This window comes from Phalacrocorax carbo, chromosome 6, assembly GCF_963921805.1.
Source record: "Phalacrocorax carbo chromosome 6, bPhaCar2.1, whole genome shotgun sequence".
Classification (NCBI taxonomy): Eukaryota; Metazoa; Chordata; class Aves; order Suliformes; family Phalacrocoracidae; genus Phalacrocorax; species Phalacrocorax carbo.
In genome coordinates this window covers 766,762-788,362 of record NC_087518.1, presented here as the reverse complement: position 1 = coordinate 788,362, position 21,601 = coordinate 766,762, and the positions used below count along the sequence as shown (strand labels likewise).

Genomic DNA, 21,601 nt, shown 5'->3' with positions numbered 1-21,601 from the left:
TAGATCAGGCACAACAATTACTTTGCCATCCCGGTAATGTTTTATTATGTCCCATAGTACTAAAGCTTGTCTACAGATAACCTTTCTGCGCCTCTTTGAGCCCCTCTGAAGAAAACTAATGAGCCCTGATCCAGCTTGTTCATCACATCTGACGTTCCAGCCCACAGAGATGAATTAAGTTAATATCAGCAAGGCTGAGAAGATTTTCTCCTCTTTCATCACATACACTGAAAAAACAGGACCCATAGACTTAAGTGCAGGACTGAGGAGGGAACGCTGCACGTGCACAGCCTGACTGGTCAACTCTTTGCTCCCAGCACTTTCCCAGCTGCCACCTTTGCGGGGGGACATCTCCGTGACAGCCAGCCTGGCAGCAGAGGACAACCTGGCCCCCCGGCCCGGCTGAGGGCTCACCACAGCCCAGGGGCTGCCTGCCCCGGTGTGGCAGGGACAGGCACGGAACAGCCTGTTTGGCACCCATTTGCAAGGACAAAAGCAACAGCTTCCCTTGTCTGCTAAGGGGCAGCCATCACAAAGGTGAAATATGTCAAAATACGCAGGAGATTAGATGGGCACCCTCCACTGCTGCAAGGAGCCCTTCCCGCAGCGCCCCGCCAGCCCCCCTGGGCTGGGCCATGCTGCCCGGCCCCGCTCTCAGGGCAGCAGGAGAGGTCTGGGGCAGCAGAGCTGCTGCTGCGACCAGTCCCTGGCGTGCCGGTGCCGCGGTGCAGAGCGGGTGTCCTGGGGCAACGCCTCTGCTCCCCAGTAGCACTCCCCTGGGAGGGCAGGAGACGAGAGCGGCCCCCGGCCCCCCGTCATGCAGCCACCAGCCTCTGCAGCTGGGAGTGGGATACTTACCAAGTGGAAGTACTTCTCCGTGTCCAAATCCTTCACTGTGAAAAAGAGAGAGAGACACAGTGGCTCAGTTGGGGAACCCAAACCAAAACCCACCGCCGCAGAAGCCCTCCATGTCAGGAGCCATTTCGCTTTCCCCAGGAATCCCAACACCAAGCTGCGTTCCCACCCCAAGTGACCTCAGCGTTTTTCTTTGTTCTGGGGTTGTTTATTGCTTTCTGTGGCATGTGGCAAGTACCTTAGGAAGTACTTTTAAGGAGGACTTGAGGTCTCCCAAGGGGTGTTTTAAGAAAGACCCAAGAGGGCACAAGAGCAGGATCAGCACAGGGGCACTCCTGCATCATGATGCTCTGCAATGCCCTGTGATGCCCTGCTGTGCCCCACGGTGCCCCGCAGCCCCGGGTGCCTTGGGCCATCTCCCAGCCTCATCGTCGGGCCAGCTGAGCCCTGAGCAGCTCCTCACTCCAGCAGGCAAAAGGACTCCCACTGCAGAGACAGGCTCGGTACCGGCAGCCTGGAGATGGCATTTGAGACTCCTTTCTCAGCGTGAAGTTTTGTCTCCCTTCGTCTGTTTGACTCTCTGCACAGCCTGAAACCTGGAAATACTCTGGCAAGAAACTGAATTTGTGTAACTGGGAGGGAAAGGACTTTTCCAGTCAAGTGGTTTCAGATCCTTCCTTTCTTTCTCTTTATTAGCACAGACCAAATGCAAACCCATAATGATGATGTGAGACAGAAAGGTGCAAACACCTCTGTCTTAAGGGCTAAGAAAGGACTCAGCTCCCCAGTGAGCAGAGGGAGGAGAATACATTTTTAAAGCAAAACCACAAGCATGACAAGTGCATCTCCTGCAGCGTGTGTACTTTCCAGACCGTCATTTCTCCTACAGAAGGAAAAGCAGGCACAAAACCCCACTTTCGCAAGTGACATAGACAAGCCTTAAAGTTGGAAGGGCTGTGAAAGCAGCCTGCTCTCCAGGATCAGTCCCAGACTCTCGGGGATCCGTGACCTCTCCAGTGGCCACTGTAGCTTCGACCTGCTGCCTGTCCCGGGGTCTGGCTGGAGCTGCCCTGCCTGCGCCTGGCGGGGAGCATTTGCTGCGAAGGGGAAGGAGCAGCGCACAGCCAGCAGCAGCCACCAGGGATGGGCAGTGATGGATGGGGCTATTCAGCAGCGCTGACTTGGATGTCCTTGTGCCCAGGCCATTACAATCCCGGCGCCTGCGGGCCAGCGTGCCTGCTCTGCCCATGCTCAGCAGAAGCCCTGCTCCCAGCTTCCCACAGCCCTCTTCCCCCTGGGTGCCACCTACAGTTCAGGCATTGCCACCATGCACGACAGTCGTTAAAGCTCTAAGTGTCTTCACTCCACCTGCCTGTCTCGCCATCAGTCCCACCTGGGACGGAGGCACTGCCACTGCCTGCGTGGCAGGACTCAGATCTGCGGTCCCCGTGGGCAGCACGGGTGCATCGCTCAGCTGTAGCAAGAGGGTTCCTTGGGAGGGAAGGGAAGTGCATCCCCTGCAGCTCCACAGCTACTTCTGCCCCAAATGTACACCACAGCATGGGCAAAGGGGATTTGCAGGAGAGCCATGGAGACCCTGCAGGACCCGGAGGGCTCCCTGAGCACGTCCCAGGCGGCTGGCTGGCCAGCTGGCTCGGCAGCGGCGGTCCCAGTCCGCACTCAGTGTCCTCCCTGGCACAAAGGTGGCCTGACCAAAGCCCAGCTCTGCCCTGCACGCCGCTACGGAACGGTGCTCTGTGAGTGCTGGTGAAACCAGAGCCAGCCCTGCACGGGCCAACACCCAGGCAAGGGGGCTGGCAGCCAGCTCTCAGCATCCCCGGCCAGAGACATCCCTCTAAAAACAGGTGTGTCTTCCCAATCACCAGCAACAGGGGAAGAGAAGTGAGATGTTACCTCTGCTCAGTGTGGTGTCCTTCTTGTCTGACAAACTCATGGCCAGTGATGCCCCTTCGGGGATCTGTGGAGGAAGGGAAGAGCAGACGTTGATGACAGAGGACTTAACGGTGCCTCCACAGAGCTGGGGCGGCCCTGGGGAGATCCTGGGAGCTGGGGGATGCTGGTGGAGTCGCTGCTCTGCCACAAACATCCTCTGTGCCTGCTCTGCCCCTGCTCCCCACCTTGGAAACTGGTAGTAACAGCACTGCCCTGTGTGGAAGGCATTTTTTAAATGCCAATACAAAACAGTGACATTCTTGAATTTGATAGGAATCGGGCAAAAACATGTATCCACAATACGTTTTTGGATGTTGACACCAGGTAAGTTGAAGAGGAAAGAGTTACGTTCTGCAGATGCTGTTTTGCCTTTCCCCAGCAGGGGAGAAGGGACCCGGCCACAGCCCAGACCCATGGGGCTGGCACTACCTCTCTGTGCTGCAGCTCCAGCTCTCGGTGCAGCGGGGCACCGTGCCAGCAGTGGGGCTCCACGGCACGGCTGTTACCCAAACAATAATATTAATAAGTACTCAGCTCCATTTTTGATTTTCCATGCGCTGTTACAGACTGGTGAGGCTTATGCTTCCTGGCATACCAGGGAATATGGAAATCAGATAAAAATTTCTGGTTTCATTTAATTTTGAAAGGAAAAATGGTCAAGAAAACCATGTGATTCACCACATTTCCCCACATTTTTGGCTTCCGTTCCTCAGTGGGATCTCCAGCCCCTGCTCTCAGGGCAGGCAGTGACAATTGTGCCGGTGATTTCAGCAGGAGCGCGGAACAAGAGCAGAGTGATACTAATCAGCCAAGCTGGTGGCCGTTGGGAATTGGAGCTTTTTTTCCCTCCTCTTTCTGTTGTCAGTAATCACTTGTTTTGCATGAAGAGTGTTTAATTAGTTTCAGTGTGTTGCAATATTAACGAGCTCCTCGCCAGGGCAGATGTCTATTCCCCGGAAGCTCTCACGGAGCTATGGCAACCTCCCTGCTTGTTCCTGATGATCCTGTTTTTGGAGAGGGAACCGCAGCTCGCCCCTGAGGCCAGGCAGGCTCCGAGGAAGCAAAGCTTTCCTGCAGCGCTGCCAGGTTTACCTTGTAATGTGCTAATGTGTTGAGTTTCTTCCTGCCGTCCTCCACCACCGAGGTGTCATCAAGGTCCCGGAGGATGTAGCTGTCGGTGCTGGTGGCGAACCACTCTGAACACAGAGAAGGCAGAAGTGACACACCAGCCTGAAGGAGGCAGGGGCTGCGGGACCCGGGGCTCCGGGGACCGGCCACGCAACACTCGAGACTGCGCAGCCCCGCTGCCAAGGCCTCCAGGGCTCTCTGAAACCACAGCAGATGTTTAGCAATGGCCTCCAGGATTAGCTCCTGGAGTGGGGATTTCCAGACTGGAGCTGGGAGAGGTGACAAAGGCTCTGCTCAGAGAGACAGGGAGGAGTACATCTCCCCCTTCCCTCTCGCCCTCGAGGGCCGTGTGGCATCTGCCTTGTGGAGCACCAGGCAGGTGAGATGCTGCGTGCAGCCACCAAAGCTCAGAGGCAGCTCCCTGCAGGGCAGAGCTGGTTGTGTACCTGCCACCGAGGGGCACGCCACGTGTGCCAGCTGAGGGGAGCGGGGCCCCGTCCCTGCCCCAGCCCAGGGCACTCTATGGAGACCCGCGCTGGCACTGCCTACACTGAACATCATGCCTTGCAACCGCTGCCAGCCAGCGTGCGTCTCCACGGTCTGCTGCGTGGCACCACAGACAGCATGGGTTTCTCTTGACAGAATTGGGCTGGGATGTTTCTTAAATTTTGGGATAAGAAGTTGGCCACTGGGTAGATAAATGACAGACCTGAATCTATGGCAGGACAGGAGCCTGTAGGCTCAATTATAGATGTTTATGGAGACACAAGTAGTAAGAAGGCATGTGCAGGCTCAGGGCTGTTTTAGAGGGCACCTGTTCTAGAGCTAAGGCTTTAAACGGTACAAGTCCAAGCATCCCTTTGCTCAACTTGGGCTTTCCTAAAGCTTTTTCCCAGTTACACGGCTCCCTCCCCCCCACCAGGATCTGGTCCCACCACCCATTCCTGAAGACCATCCTCAGGAAAAGGCTGCCTTGATGTTTGCCCTCCCATCAGTGCTGCTTCACCCATCGCCCTCTGATAGACGCCAAGAGCTACCATGAAACATCAGGTCCTTCATCTGTTTTTAAGGACTGGCTGGTCCAATACAACTGGTCCTTACCAAGGTCGACGTCTTCCACCCTTGGCCACTGGGAGTAGGGGACATTCTTGCAGAAGGCCTCCAGAATCTTCTCCTTCACCTGGCTGAGTGTGTCCGTGTCCATGGCCCTGACACTCAGGGAGTCCATCCCACAGCCTTGGAAGGAGACGTTGAGGTTCTGCGGGCAGAGGCTGGGTTAGAGGTGACCTGCCCAGCTCTGAATGCTCCCAGGGATGCACAGAGACAGCTGCACCCGCACAGCTCTCGCTGGTGCGCTCTGGCCCTGTGCTGTTGGAAATCAGGCTGAACAAATGCCATTATCTAGGCTTTACCACTAGTGAAGTGTGCTGATTTATAGCCCTCGGAGGCTGAAGGCCCCTGTTTGTTGACGGAGCCAGGAGGACACAGGGAGCAACACTGCAACCTCCTTTCATGGCTGCTTGGTCCTTGGCCCTGACAGGCAGAGACCACCTCGGGGGCGGGAGGAAAGGTCAGCCCCATAACCAGTCATGTCCTCAGCTCCTTGGCTCCGACCGGTGACGAATGGGACCGCCAAGGCTCATTGCTCAGCCTCTCCCTGACACAACCAAGCTGAGCTCCTTTGTTTAAACAAGCTTTAAGCATGCCGCAGGCTGGGTCTGCTGCAACACGAGTCCACCACCAGCAGCACCCGGTAACCTGCTTGAGAATGTACTGAACAGCAGGACAAGCAGCTGCAAGGAGCTGCAGGCTGCCACAAACACCAGCTCAGACCTCAGGGATGCCCAGATACTGCAACAAAAAGCTGCAGGACAGTGAGAGTGACTCTTCCTATAAAAAAAGGTCTCTTCTTTTGGGTGCTGCTGCCATGCCAGTCAAGCAAGGAGAGGTAGAGTCTGGGTGCCTTCTCCTCTCGCTAGCTGGGCAGACCCAAATGCTACCAGCATGGCATCTTCCTCCCGCCCGGGGGCTTTGCTCTGGGGCAGCCTCAGCTCTGCCTCTGCTTGAATCCTCCAGTCCTTGGTGTGCCCAAACCTGAGGGCAACACTGCGCCTTCATTTAGTGGTGGATGCAACCCTGAAGCCATCTCACTGCCTGACTGGCAAGCGCAGGGCAAGAAGCTGCAGACGCCAGGAGCATTGCTTGTGCATAAGCACAGCTGCCTCCTAGATGGACACCTGGTACACGTGAGATTTACAGCTGGGATTTTCACAGCCTAGAGGTTCCTTTGCAAACACTGCTTTTAAGTATCAGGATACCAAGTCAGCATCCTTGACCATGAGAACAATGTGAATGCACAAATGAAGTCCATTTTTTTTCCATAGCATTAAAGGAAGATGTTTTTACACTGTACACTGTGCAGGTGTTTTTTAAATCAGAGGTTCAGTTTCCAGCAGCGTCGGGGATTGCTGCTGAGTTAGCACTAACCCTGCATTGCTATCCTTCCTCCAACATACCCTGTTCACTTTTGTTTCTCTTCTCGCAAACAAAGTAGGAAGCAGGCACACTTCCCCTTCTCAGACTTATGAAGTCACCATTTCTGGCGAGAAAGCTAATACTTTGCGCCCTGCTGCTAACCCCTCTCAGTCTGCACTGTAAATTTACAGGTCAATTGGTAACAGGAATCTGCAGAGGATGTGGGGCTTGAACCTGCCCTGAGTTACGGTGATGCACATCTGGGGTAACCCACTGACTTCAGTGAAGCTGCTCCGGATTTATGCCAGGTAATTGAAAGCAGGATTTTACCCAGGCTCTGGAGAGGCATCTGCTGAATTCTGTGTCAGGCACTGGAGAGAACCGAGCCCTTCACACGCACAGCCCTCATCTCCCTGTTCCCACAGCAGGCATTGTGCAGAACTGCTTTTCAGCACCATTCCTGTAACAGTCTGGGCAAAGCCCTCACCCTGGGACTCCAGTTTGCAGCCAGCACTTTCCCACTGCTACTGAAGGTGCTTTTTTGCCAGGAACGGTAAACCTGTTGCTTTAACTCTCTGAATATGGCAGAATAAATTTTCTTACCTCCCTCCACCCCTAAGCGGAGGTACTTAGGTGACCCACCAAGGGACGGACATGAAAGTCATTATGAGCCTTGTTCTGTAGGCGTGTGCTTAGGCAGCAGCAAGGTGCCTGCACAGGTGTATAATTTAGGTGGCTATTGCACCTGCGCAGCCACCCTGGCGGGGTACGTGTCCCTCAGAGCCCTGGGGTGCAGGTACTCACCCTCGGCTTTGCCTCGATGTTCTCCCTCAGGAGCCACTCCTCGTTGAGGGTGTACCTGGCTTTCCCCGTGATGGCATCAATGGACCCTTTGTTAATCTGCTGTTTGATGGCACAGATCAAGAGGAAGAAGGGCTCTCCGACTGTCTCCTGGGGGAAGGAAAGAAGATCGGTAAGCAAACCGGCCCTGGCGGCAGTAACTCCTCCAGCGGCATGGCAGTTACAGGCTCTCCATGGATGCTGAGGGCAGGCGAAAACCCTGGTGTGCTTCTGCGTACTGGGAAGCGGGACTGGTGCATGCCAGGCGCTGCAAACCCCTGGCAGGTGCTCAGCGCCGTCACCCACCAGCATCTCTTTGAGGCTGCTCAGAAGTTTTCAGACTCGTGGCAATGTGACAGCGCAGACGGGAAAGAGGACATAACAGCTGACAACAGCCACGGGCGATTTTTGGGGAGGGTGAACTGTGATTGTCAGCACCAACATACCCCATCCAACTTCTACAGCAACTACGGTAGGGCTGCGGATTGCCACCAGCAGGCTGTGCCAGCATCTGCTGCCTCACGGGCAGCGTGCGCGGGTACTGCTCAGGAGGTGGGGCATATGTGTAGCTGTGCCGAGTGGGTACAGGCATGCACAATGCTCAGCAAAATACAAATGTGCATCAATTTACATGTGAAATTACACAGGAGCTTCAGGGAGAATCTGGCATACTCGGGTACAGAGACGTTTCTTGCAGTCTGACAGTGCATACTGCGCAACGTACTGCACTCTGCAGGACAAGGATAGGGCTGATGTGCACAAAAATCCAGGTCTACAGAGATAGTTGGGTGCCCAGCTTTCTCATGAAGGTATCAGCTGAAGCCCTCTTTGAGCTGCCTGGTTTGCCATCGAAAGCCATGGAAGCGAGCCCTCTGTGTGTGCCTGTGGCTCTGGGAACTAGTGTTCATACTTCTCATACCACAGCACAGCCCCGATCACAGCAAAACAGAAAGGCTCAGGGTCAACAAGCTGTTCCCATGCGACAGCCAGCAAACACACCATTTAACTCCTTACATTCATCAAACTTCATCTTACAGGAGAGAGGTGAATTGTGACGCTGCTGCAATGAAAAGAAAAAACGTAACAGGGACCAGCCATTTGTGATGCCGTTCAGCTACATGGTTTAATGCCAGATTTCTGATCCACTTCTGTCTGCTGCGCTGATGTGCACGTCAAACAAGCTATTTTCTTATGAAACTTTTCAGTACTGGAGTACGTCCTATTCTCCCTAATGTTCACATGCAATTTCCTTCCAACAAGGCAAGTGTAAATTATTGCACATTTATGTACTTTCTGAGCATCACACACCCCCCACACAAACATTCCTCCCATCTGAAATCCTACTCAAGACAACAGATATCGAATTATTTTGATATTTCTCAGCTAGGAGCTGCTAAATCCTGTTCAATCTGCTTCTTAATTAAGACTTGGTGATTCTTTTATTCTAATTGCCTTATAATTGCTAAAGTAATTAGTTTGATGTCAATTTTGATTCGGCTGCATTCAGCGCAGTTGACGATAAGACACTACAGCAGGGCTGTAGGTGGGCACGCGCCATCTGCGCCAATGGTGCACCCGCTTTATTTTCTAAGGGCAACTTTTTTGTGACACCGGGAAGCTCCTTGGGCCTTCTGTCGGGGTTTAATGACTTCCTGCAGTGCTCCTTCTGAGCATACAGCATGAAACGGGCTCAGCAGCAGAGCTGCTGGTGCTGAAAATGGAGGAAGGTACGGCTTCCAGAAAGCAGAGGAAGATGCGAAGTCGTGGGGATGTGGAGACGTTGAGGATCGTGAACAGAGTGGAGAAGGCGTCACAATACATAAAGAAGAGTTAGTTTCTAAGATCAAGGCAGGAGTATGTGATAGAGGCAAGGGGATGACACTGACAAGACACCCCCAGGCTGCAGTACCTGCTTTCCCCATCAAGCGACACGACCCGTGGGGCTTTACGAAGCTGACCCTACACAAGTGCCGACAAGCCCTCACGATGGCCCTGCTGCAAACAGGAACACTCGTTTATGTAGCATGTGTGGGAGCACAAACCCGAGGCTAAACTCAGCGCTGGGTTTTGGAGCCTGCCCCGTCCCCCCCGTGGGAAGCTCTGGCCCCGGCCCCGGCCGCAGAGACACGTGAGGGGGCTGCGGGGGCTGCAAACAGCTACGCCGCTGCCTCCAAAAACATAAACGAAGGGCGAGTTCTGCTGATACAGGAGCTCTTCATGGCTTGAAACCAGCACGGGCTGCGCGGTCGGGGCTGGCTGTGTGGCACCTTCCCGCACATGCAAAGCTCCACTGGAAGGGGCAGCCTAGGGAAGCGGAGGAGTGGGCGTTCCGGACCCGCCGCAGCGTGCATGAGCAGGATCAGCCTCAGGACTGGCCACGTGGGAAATAACGACAACGCTCCACTGGCAAGATACTATTTCTGTTTGGCTTTTTGGCTTTCAGGCTCAGGAACTGTGGGATGTTATGGAAATCTGCAAAAGTGTTAATCAGACAGCAAATTTCAAAGAGGGGAAAGAGGGGCTGGCAGGCAGGGACTAGAGATAAAATGGCAAACTTGGAAACCTCAAGCCTTGCTCGGAAAACTCATCTGGAAACAAATCAAAACTGTCTTTGGACTTGGCTAGTTGGGAGAAAGGAAGTTTAACTAGAAGAGATCAGTGCTGATTCAGGACAAAAAAAAAAACAACTTTAAAAAAACACAGTCTGGGGCCTTTTTTCCTCCTATTGTGAATGTATTTTAATGAGACTTCATTTTCATTTTGACCGGCTCTTAAAGCTACCCAGGGCACTGAAATAACTTTGCAGTAATGGAAAGCACAGTTCAGGCTGGCATTACTTGAACTGTTTCACGCACGATGAGCGTGGGAGGGCTTGGTTTTTATATGCTTGGGAAAAAATAAAGGTTTAGAGCACAGACTGGATTCACATGTTGCTGCCCCATTAACAAGGCTGACAAGTCATTAGAGATGTCCTCCCAGGAACATGTTACAGCCATTCCCAAAATGTCTTGGTGAGGCTGGGGTGGGAAAAGCACAGAAAACAGCTGCTTATCCCAAATGCCTGTTAATTTTGGGATGATTATCTATTTGCACTCTGTGAAGAACCAAACCTCAGCTCCATCCCACATGCAAAGCTTCAACCCAGACCTAAGAGCTGAATTCCAGGACCTTAATTTTCCTTTAACTCCCAGTCCCATGAGCCTGTTAGGAGCCGCGCACACTGGTGCCACAGTATCTCATGGGGAAAGCTTTTTTTTTTCTCTAGCATTTTCCACCAAAGCTGTAGCAGAAAGTAGCGACATGGACCATTTTATCTATGAGTCTGACTCAGTTCTGCAGAAACAGAGGTCTGCATCGATTGAGCAAATGCTGCAAGCTTCCTCTGAAGCCAGTACCAAGCAGCAAGCCTGCTGCTAGATCTTCATCATAGCTCCTGCACACCGCAAGCCGAACCTCCCCCTGTCAGGGTGGCGGCTCCATTGCCTTCAGGTGCCCTCCACATGGTCAGAACACTAGTGACTGTGGCCTGCAACTCCTTCCCAGTTGAAGACAGCTCCTTCAAATCAATTTCCCCCAAAACACAAATGGACGGACTGTTAGGCAGAGCATTAATACGAAACAAATGTTTCGAGCATGTAGCGTTGACTTACAAGGGAAAATACAAGCACTTGGAATTTTTCCACTGCACAATGGCAGGGACCTTTGCAGCAGCTGTTTCAAATAGACGTTGTGATTAATGGGGATAATTCAGGAATGAAAACCAGACCCATCGTCACACGTCTGACAGACCAGTGCTACAGGCAGGCGGGCAGCCTTTTTTTTTAACGAAGAAATGCCTCTCTGAAGGCAACAGAGTTTGAACCAGAGGAACGCAAGGCACATGGGAGGCGTTTGACTATCACTAGTATTTAAATCACAGCCCTGAGCTGAACCCAGCCTGCACATAAGCAGGTGCTGTCTGTCTGACTGCAGCGGCTCCGTGCTCATTTGCGTGGCAGGGAAGGTCCTGCCTCTGCCCATCTGGACTGAGGCCCCCCGGTCCTTTGCACAGCTGAGCTCGAGTCAACCTGGGACAGTCAAAGGGCCTCTCCAGACATTTCTATCTCATCATTTCTCTTCCTCCTCTGTATTTCAGCAGGCAGCACAGTTTCTCCTCTGAGCAGGTCCCCCACCCTCACTGTGGAGCATATGTGATGTGAAAGTCTCTTGGAAATCAACTCTCTATCGCGCTCCACTATGTATAGCGTTTGCTTTTCGGAAATGGGAAATAGGCTGCCGTAGAAAGTGCAAAGTAGACGTGGTCTTCACTGCCACAGCCTCAGGCTGAGCATGTGAAGCAAGGAGGGGGCTGCAAACCCAGTGTGCAACGTTAGCCCCTGCTGAGGACCCACCCACAGGCGGATGGAAATGTGGGTTCAGCTCGCAAAGGGCCACCGCGGTCCCGCAGACCTGCTCCCATCCGTACCCTGTCCTTCCTCCTCCCTCCGCAGGGCGAGCCAGGGCCGGACGGCACGGGAAAGCCAGCTCACAGCTCGCACCAGCATCGCCTGCACTGCCCCAGCTGCGGGACGGCCACTGCCCCGCCGCAGACCCTGGACAAGCCTGCAGTGATGGGACCTGCCTGCCGGGCGCCCCAGGGAAGGGTGGCGTGCCGGCGCTTGGAAGCTCCTCCGCTAATTAGCTTTGTAACGTGCCCAAGTCTTCAGGCCTGAGTGATAAGACTTGACTTTCTTTCCTCTTTTTTCTTTTTTTTCCTGAGAAAGCCTTCTTGCACAATGTCCATTTTTAGCACACACTGGAGTTGGATCAGATGCCTCACATGTGGTCTCCGCTCTCCAAAAGGAGAGATCAGCACTTTTTTTCTCCAATGGTTTAACTACAGGCAGAAAAACTGAAGATCAAAAAAAATTCACTAATTCACTCTTTTCTGCTCTTACAGGCTGGTCAGTCGTGCTGCATCGGCACAGCCGTCCTCATTCGCTCCTGTAACTTTTCTTTCGTTATACTGGCTAATTATGTGAGCTGAAATGAAAGATTATGAACTACAAAACCATGGGCTTTAGGACAAAAAGTGATCATCAGCTGGGATCAGAAGACATTACAATATGCATGAGGACAATACAGTATTGCTTCTGTGGCTATAGCAAACACTTTGGGAAAAGAGATTTTTCAAAGGCTTTTTCAAGGCTCTCCCCTGTGGGTATAATGGGGTGTCCTCCAATTAACTGTCGTGGAATCAATTAAATTATTGCTCAATTCTTCTGGGAAATTCCAACCAGAACTGGCAAACGTTGGAGATAAAGCACCGAGCAGATGGACTGCTGATGTGCTCTGAGATGCCAAATATATTCCCTTTCCTTACCGTCGGAATACAGTCAGGCTTCTGGGACAGACATCCCACTTCTGCTGCTAAGATCTGTCTGGCCAGTGTGGAACCACAAGGACGCCTCCCACGCGAGAAGCCCCACGCACCAATGGGCACCGACATGGAGCAGCCCCTGCCCCAGCGCCACCATCCCCGCCGACACCCGGGGCTCCTGGGCTCAAGACAGACAGCGCTGAACGGGCTGGCAACCACCAGCACGGCTGCGCGAGCTGGTCAGAGAAAACAGCAAATAACTGGAACGGTTTCCAAAACCTCAAGCCATTCTGGTTGTTTTTCAACTCCCCTACGGCGCAATTCTCAAGCATGGTGAAAATGTTAGTTCATGCTCTGGCCTTAGGAAAGGCCCGCCGCAAAGCCTGATCTCACTAAATCCCCAGGCCAAAGTGGAGAAGCAACTGAACTTAAGGTTGCTTTTCCACACTTGAACCTTTCAATACACTGGAGTTTGTCCACCGTTAGTGACCATTCAAGAGGCAACGCTGGCGGGTATTAGGTCCTCAGCTGTCCCACACATCCCTCATTACCACCACACGCTGTGCTGAACCCACCCGCACAACAGCAGTGATCTGATTCTCTTACTCTAAGATAGCTGTACATGCAGATGGACATCCAGTTGGTGAGCATCTTCTCCACCACAGATTCTGTTCTCCTCAGCATCAGCTTGGGGTTTTTGGAAGCTGAAGCATCTATTAGATCCACCAAGAGGTCCTTCATGATGCTGGTGTAATACTCCAGTTTCCCATGCAACGCAATAGTAAGCAGGGAGGCCAGGTTACACCTGAAACACAGAACTGTGTATGAGCCAAGCACCAATCCAGCAAGACTAAACTGCTGACTGAAGAAAAAAACCCCAACACGTAAAGGCAGTATTTCGGACAATTTTCATGAGCCTTCTCAAGAGTGTTAGAACTTTAAACCCTCTTTCAGTGCTGTAGGATCCTGGGTCAGCTCACATCCTCTCACTGGTAAACCAAGTGTTCAGGGATACAAATGCTCCCAAGTGAATCACTGATTGTACCTTTTGGTGCTCTTCAGGATAACGGAGGTTTATGGCCAACCGTTTCTAATAGAAAAGTGGGAGGCAAGTGTAATTCAACCTGCAACTGAAATGCACGGCTCCAGACATGGGCTGAATTGCTTACAGGTTAGGAATAAATCAGTCTTCTCCAGCTGCCAGGTCCTTGGTTCTGAAGCTCATACCTGTCTCTAACAGCGAAGTCCTTCTGTTGCTCCAGAGCATGGACAAACACGATGAGAAAGTGCTTGTTGTTGAGTAAGGTGGAGAACAGCGAGATTCCTTCTTCCATATTGGGTCTGCAGTTTTCAGGGATCTAAAGACAAATTCAGAAAGCAGAGTGAGAAAACCCCTGCTTGTTGTTTTCCTCCAGCTTTTATCCTTCCTGACTGGAGACCCCTTACTCCCTCTGCTTGGCACAAGCCAGCAGCATGCCTTCCTGGCAAGGGCACGGCTGCATCCAGGGCTGTATCAGAAGCAGCTCATCCCACGGGGCAGCGGCAGTGGCCATTCCTCTCTGTTCACCACTTGTGAGGCTACCTGGAGTACTGTGGCCAGCTTTGGGCTCCTCGCTACGAAACAGACACTGGCAAACCACAGCCAGTGCAGCTGAGGGCTGCCAAAACAATTAGTGGGCTTACAGGGAGAAGTGGAGAGGGCTGCGTTTGGTCAGCCGTAAGAAGTGGTAAGGGGAGTTCTTACTGCAATCTTCAGCTGCTCTGTGGGAGGGCAGAGAAGACAGAGCCAGGCTCTTCTCTGCTGGCACAGTGCTAGGACAAGAGGCAAGGGACAGCAGCTGGAGCATGGGACGCTGATTAAATACAAGGATGGAAGTTTTCACCTTTAAAGTGGTCAGACACTGGAATGGCGCCTCGAGAGGCAGTGGGATATCCATCCTTGAAGATATTTGACACAGCTGGACAAGGTCCTCAGCAACCTCATCTAGTTGGAGCTGCTTTAAGCAGATCTCCCTTCCAATCTAAGCAACTCTCTGATCCTTCAATTCCTACTTCTTGTCCACATGAACACCAGCTCTGGGACAACAACAGCTTTTACCAAGTCCCTGCGTGGGAGGAATCTCATCTGTGATGAACTGCGTATGGGGACTGAAGTGACATGCAATATGATAAACCCAGGGAGAAAAGCCCACAGCGGAACTGGGGAGGATCTCAGGACAGAGCGCCTTCATGTGAGAGCAGATCCGCAGATCTGCCTTCTCCCATCAGCCAAAGCTGATCCAATGCTGGTATGTGTTAATTCGAGTGATCACGCATCCCCCACGCACCACAAGAAAACACGTGGCATTGTCGACACACGCCAGTATGGTTAGCCGCCACTCAAGAGCGTTTGCTGTGTCAGTGGGTTACTCACTTTCCATTCCCCCACCAGGAGCGGGTGAGTTTCCTGGACCTGGGAGCCCACCTGGGAGCTGAGCTGCTGGGACGGCAGGATGTAGCACTCCTCATAGAGCGAGGAACACTGCAACCAAGCACAGCGTTAGGGGAGGGAGGCTGCAGCCGGCTGAGGACCTCCTCATTCGCCGTGCACCGCAAGGGAAGGAGCCGGGGAGACATGTCATCGGGACTGAAGACCACCCATCATGAAGAAATGCATTGGTATGGTTTACGAAGCCTTTAAACACTTTGCAAGACCCTCTTGAATGAGCAAACACCACAAGAATGGGGGAAGGCAGATGTCTGCGCAGACACAAGGCTGTTAGGGTAGGGAGACTGCAAATAGACTAATTTGACAGCTAGAAAAATCTCAGAAGAGAAAGCATTACAGAAGACTAAGTCAAAATAGAGGAGTACTGGGTGTTTTAACATATGTAACTTTTGAAACAGATGGGAAAAATGTTTAAATCTCTAACATTCGTATAGCAGCCTGAATCTTAAAGACTCTAGTGTGCAGATATTTAGAGATTGGATAACTTAAAAACCTGAGTAATAACTACTAATGAAACACACTGCAGTCATAAATCATCATCTCACTCCTCGCCACTGAAATGCAACTGCCTCAGGGGTGAAATACAGCCGCTGTTAAGGGCGCACAGTGACACAGTGGAGCAGCCGGTGATGGGAATTACGGCACCGGCGCGTCTGGTGCATCCCTGGAGGAGGACTCTGGGTAGACAGACTGGGAGCTCAAGGGGCGTCTTACTGGGAGCACCACGCACCTAGCCTTTGACAGAGAGGAGAGAAAGAGGCAGACAGAGACAACTAACGAGCTCCTGAGGACTGGCAGGGCAGCTGGGAGTGCTCAGTGGCACGCTGTGTGGAACAAAAAAGCCCCCTCTCCCTGGACACAGATGGCACAAAGGCACTTAAGCCACCCTTCAGCCGCTGCCGAACAGAGCGGGGTGACACTGGAGCCCCTGGGGAGAAGGGGGAGTCCCCAGCACTTTCTGCTCATGTGAAAGAACGCTTTCAGAAGAGGGTGTCCGACGGCATCGAACGGGTGAGCCAGAGCGACTCGTGGGACGGTGCCGCTGCCGGGCTCCTACAGTGTGCGGGCAAGTCCGACCTTACTTCACACCCCAGGAGCTGTGGCTCCACTTTTGACGATAAATGAGGCTGAAATACGTGGCAACTAAATATATAGCAGCGGAATGGTTTTGTTACACCATAACAACGCTTTAGCAGAGAGGAAGCAGAGCCCGGCTCTGGTTAGGAAGGACCTGGGAGTGATTAGGTGCCAGTGAAACATGGTATTGCCTTACTTTGGGGAAGAACGTCCGGGTGACAAAGTGCTTGTACTCCAGGAACGGGATCCCCTGGCTGCGGTTTAACTCCTTGGTCAGGTCTGTCATGTCTGTCTGCAGTTCTGCAAAACCTTACACAAGAAGACCCACAGATGGTAAGAGCTCCGGTTCTCTACCAGCTGAGACAGTAAGAGCAGGCTGGCACTGAAAAACATGGCATGTCTCATCTCTGCCTCCTTGAGCCTCTCCCTCGAGTGGGCTGAAGCAGGGTTTCTCGAGCAGGCGGCGAGTGCTGTCAGGGTTTAACCGCCAGCACTGTACGTCGTGTCCTGCAGCACTGACAGAGAACGCTTCCCCTGCCTCCAGGAGAGCAGCGCCCAGCCTGGCTCTGCAGGAGGACCTCAGCCTGCGCTGCAGAGCCACGTACTGCAGGGACAGCACGTGCACATGCTTGGATTGCTTCGCCCCTTCCTCTAGCAGGAGTGTGCTGCAATTTTTGTTGCACCCAATCGTAAAGCACGCTCAAGATTAAGTGTGCCTTCAAGCATCCCTCTGACATGGCCGAGGGCCATTAACCCCGAGACAGGGAAGCCAGTGGCACTGAAGATCAGTGGCTTGCCCAAGTCAGGCAGCAAGACAGTGGCAGAACCACACTTCCAGCCACTGAGTCTCATTCACAAACCCTGCTGAAGCTCAAAGGTGATGACAGAAATTCTCCTATGAATTTTCTATAAACCGCTACAAAGCAGAAGGTGAACGGCTTCAATGCTGCTATTCCGGCGTCTCCCTCCTGGTCCTGGCTCCTCCTCTGTGCCCAGCACGGTGACTTACCTTTGCGGATTTCCTCCCGGATCTGCGACTCCATCTCCTCCATCTGGAGCAGGGTTTTCTGCCAGTAGCGCTCCGCTCTGCGGCTCTTTGTGCAGAACACAAAGAGAGCTGGAAAAGAGGAAGGGAACAAGCCTTTGGGACTCGGGCTTAGGAGCAGCTGCAGCTGGGATCAGAGCGGTCGGTCCTCTGCTGACACGGGTGCAGAAAGCTAAACTCAGTGCTGGTTTAACACCTACAACAAGACTGGTATCTGATCAGGCAATTGTTGATTATCTGTAAATAAGTAAAACCAGCTGGAATTTAATGATCATGCTGTAACTGTCATCTTCAATTTAGGTCTGGGCTGTCTATATTCAGCTTAACTGTATATTAATGTATTCCAGCTGATTAATGAATACAGATTTAAAGATGTTTACCACCTGTATTACAGTGTTCATGTCTGACAGTCGTCCCATGCCTCCAGGAATATGTTTCTAATGATGGGTGGTGCATTTAATAAATAGTGTGCATTAAAACCTTTATTAAAAATAAATTAAATCCCTATTAGAAACACCTCATTTGCTGAGAACTGACAGGTTTCTTGCTGCACAGTCATTCTGGGCATGCAATGAGAAGATACCCTCGCCAGAGGACACAGGTGTGTTGCACAGCTTCCAGTGCGGTTAGCAAACTGCTGTGTCTGCTCCAGATCTGCAGCTGAGGATGCTTACTCTGTTCTTCATACTCTTTGCCAGGTGCCTGTCGCTGGCTGTTACTGATGACAGGACCTTGGGCTAGGCGGACCCTTGGGATGGTCTGGGACAGTCACGCCTGTGAGTGAGCCCTGTTCAAGCCAGTATGAGTCCAAGACCAGTTTCTACACCCTTCTTCCCTTCTTTATTTTGCATTACAGTAGCTACTAAGTATTGGGGGGAGGGGCAGGGTGAGTTTATAAATATCGCAGGCTCAAGTAACAGAGTTGAATTATAGATTCATCCAACAAATGCTCTGTGCTGTAGGAAGCTTTGATCCTGGGTACTGCCACGGTCCTGTACAAAGAAGAGTGGCTACTTGCTGCACTGAGAACAGTTTCAGATACTGCACAACTGCAGCACTCAAAGGTTTCCTAATGTGTGAGTGAGTCATCTTCACCCCTCCACATGCAATGAGAAAAAAGCCTCGGCAAAGCCTGGAAACTCATCGCTCTATTCCCTTACCTACAACAGAGAGGACCAGCAAGATGCTGCAGATGACAATGGAGACGATGATCGCGGTCTCGCCTCCCCCAAGGTGAAGCATCGCAATTGTGTAGTTGAACTTTCCAACTTGGATCTAGAGAGGGAGAAGGAGGGCGGAAAAGCAGGAGCTGAGCCGCACGTTGCCAAGTGTCTCAGCAGTCGAGCAAGGAGGGACTACGGGGCAGTGCTTAGCAGACCTCGGCCAAGGATGCACAGACCACACCGGCTCAGCCCACCAGGCTTCACGGCGAGGCTTATCTGTGCCTTTCAGTGCTGGACCTCAGGGACTTTGTGTGTCTCAGAACAGCCCAATTCCCTTCCTGCATGCTCTGGTGGAAGGCCAAGGCTGGCTCACAGCTGGCTGTGGTACCGCAGTGGTGCCTGTACTAGGGCCACTGCAGGGCTTTGGTGGCAGAGCCGCAAGCTGCAGCCCACGTCACGGCCCCACGGTACCCACCCCAGAGCACAAGACCACCCTTTCTTAGAGACCTTGCTGTACCATATAGTACTGCCTCCACTACTTTTACTAGAAAACCACCTCCACTAATCATCCAACTTTGTTATGCCTCTGATTGGCCTTTGTACCCCAGCTGCACTCTCCTTTCTCCTCTAAAAAGCACAAATGCTGCCACTCAGGAGAAGGAGAGTAAAGAAATTTTAAAGTATTTGAAATACAAATAAAGTAAAGGAATAAAAATAATAATGAGACCAGAGACGAGCAATGACCTTGCGGCTAAAGCAGTGGACTGGGTGTCAGGAGGTGCTGGCCCTGCTCTCAACCCGTACTTCTTGTGACACCAGGCACAAACCACTTGAGCTTAGTCCTTCAGTCTCCTGATCACCAGAAGGGAAGAGGCCAACACACATCACAGACAGGCTGTTCATGAATGGCTCTCCAGGCCCCTGGGATGAAAGGGTTCAACAGCACCATCTGATAAGGAAAACTCATGACTTTCGCTTCTGGAAATTCAAGTTTCATTTCTCTCAAGGGATGAGAAGTGAGAGAAACTTGAGAAAAAATACTGAAATAAGGTCGAGAAGAGATGGAATAATCTTATGATTACATCTGTGTCACAGAGCAACTCCGGGAAAGGTGCACACGGTGGTTGAGTCAGCTCTCAGCTGCTGGGCCAAAGCAGTGCCACAGCAGGGCCCTCCCACCGTGTCCATGCATCAAACACCGTGTAGTGAACAGCTTCATGCCCGCTGGGAAATCCAGGCCCTTGCTCTTGGGAGCACCAGTGAGTGCATCGATGCTGCCAGCTGAAGGCATCTGGACAAGCCTGGAGGCCTGCCCCGTGCTGCTCCCTCCACAGGCAAGAGAGGAAGGACTGCCCAGCCCCAGCCAACGCTGGTTGCTGTCTCCCGGCATCAGGAAAAGCTTCAGCGCCTCCGACCATCAGTGCTGGACCACGCGGTCAGGTTCCCATGGCTCCAAGCTCTGATGTGCCCTTGTACCAGCCCTCAGATGGGCTCTGGAGCTGATGGGTTCTGGGGTGGTGCTTCTGGGCAGCGTCCAACACCAAGAGCTTCAATCTCCTCCCCAGTGCGCGCAGGATGAGGACGGGGAGCTGTGAGCGCTGCGCAAGCACCTGCAGAGGTTCGTTTGACAGTCTGCACAGGACCCTACCTAGCCTCAAGACTTCCACCTCTTTCGTCTGAAATGATGCAGGGAGGCAAGTCCTCGTGTTTTGTGTCTTTTTTTCCCCACCAACTCAACCTTTTGCATTTGCCAGGGGAGAAATCCCACACTTGCTTTTTAATTCAGTGTTTAAACACTTTGGTCATGAACAAAACTGACCTTGGCAAGCTTCTCTTGTTTATTTGGACAGGTCTACTCAATGCAATTTTTTATAAGGGGAATTAATTAGGCCGCAGGTTAAACAGCAACATTCCCTGTCACCAGGACCTAGGTGGGGGTGCAGAAGGGGCCAGGCTCAGAGGACACCCCACTCCCAGGAAGAGCTGGGCTGTCGGGGCTGGGCAGGACCCCTGGGCACAGGGCCACCTCGGGGGTCACCGGGAACTGTGCTCTGGCTTATGGGGTGGAGATGTCTTGCAGCCTCCCAGGGTGTGAATGGCATGTGCTCGGGACAAAACCAGATCGAAGTCAAGCGCCAGCTCACCTAAGGCACTCCCAAAACAGCTACTCAAAAGTGACCCCCAAAACACAGGGAGGCTCAGGCGCCCCATCTGCGTCACTGGCTCCTCTCTACAGACAGCTCCTGCTGCCCTGCGCAACTTGCTAGCACGGAGCTGGCCTGAGAACACCTTCACAGGACAGGCATACCCAAAATCACAGTCAGAATTAAGATCAAGACTGGGACATGTTTTAAAGGGCCATTTTACTGCCCTCTCTTCACTGCAGGTATGAGCTCTACCATCTAAACAAGAACAAACTGGGCAGTCACATCAATAGGCTTTTCAGGTCGTCAGAAGAGAGAATTTGCATCAGCAGGCGAGGCTAATGCAGCCCCTGATAGCTGTCCTTGACGCCAGTCAGGCAGGGGCCACCGTGCGAGTCTGGCCCCGTGTTATCAAAGCTATAAAGGCAGCTGCTGCCTACGAAATGGCCAGCAGGTGATAGCTCAAACCACATACGACAGTTTAATGAGTGCGCGTAGACGTGAATACAAGCTGATTATTTAGCTGCACTCTCACTGCTGGTACACCCTTAATGCCTAAGTAATACTTTAGGGCTGGGTATCTCTCCTGCTTCCTAGGGACCTACTAGGGCATTCCCCAGAATGTTTTATGTCAAACCAAGACTAGGAAACTCAAATTCCTTTTCTTCCCCAAAGGGATTTCCCTGTTTCTCAGTTCTCACTAAAACCAAAATTACCCTATTTAAAATTTCCAAGAAAATGACTTGGGAAATTTTGCTACTTCTGCATTTCCATGTTTCCAGTTTGCAACAGAATTTCATACACCACAGACTGTAGCCAGTAAACTGGACAATGCTGTCAGTGGTGGTGCATCTTTATGCCTTTCTCTGGGCAGCACAAGTCCAGAGCCTCCTCATCTCCCTTCGCAGCCTTCCTCTTCCTCCCTGCCCACGCCAAAGGCTCCCACCCATTCACTGTTACCTCACAGACTGGGAGGGGGGCTGTAGGGTCTCAGACCCTGGAGACGGAGGCATTTTCCTCTCCAGATACTAAAAGACGAAGTCACATCCCTGCATGGCAATGGGCTGCATATGA

The 21,601-nt window shown here is 52.3% G+C and overlaps 1 protein-coding gene across 1 annotated transcript in view; it reads right to left on the bottom strand.

Annotated features, from left to right (window-relative positions):
* The window catches only part of PLXND1 (plexin D1), an 86,914-nt gene that overhangs the window by 11,225 nt on the left and 54,088 nt on the right, over positions 1-21,601 (bottom strand). Inside the window, exons 20-30 of the mRNA XM_064453383.1 lie at positions 18,381-18,495; positions 17,185-17,292; positions 16,372-16,484; positions 15,024-15,131; positions 13,838-13,968; positions 13,217-13,415; positions 7,216-7,362; positions 5,038-5,194; positions 3,901-4,004; positions 2,770-2,833; positions 859-893 (exon numbers count right to left, since the gene is read on the bottom strand). Coding sequence (XP_064309453.1) covers positions 859-893; positions 2,770-2,833; positions 3,901-4,004; positions 5,038-5,194; positions 7,216-7,362; positions 13,217-13,415; positions 13,838-13,968; positions 15,024-15,131; positions 16,372-16,484; positions 17,185-17,292; positions 18,381-18,495 — 1,281 coding nt within the window. The remainder of the gene's footprint in view (positions 1-858; positions 894-2,769; positions 2,834-3,900; positions 4,005-5,037; positions 5,195-7,215; positions 7,363-13,216; positions 13,416-13,837; positions 13,969-15,023; positions 15,132-16,371; positions 16,485-17,184; positions 17,293-18,380; positions 18,496-21,601) is intronic.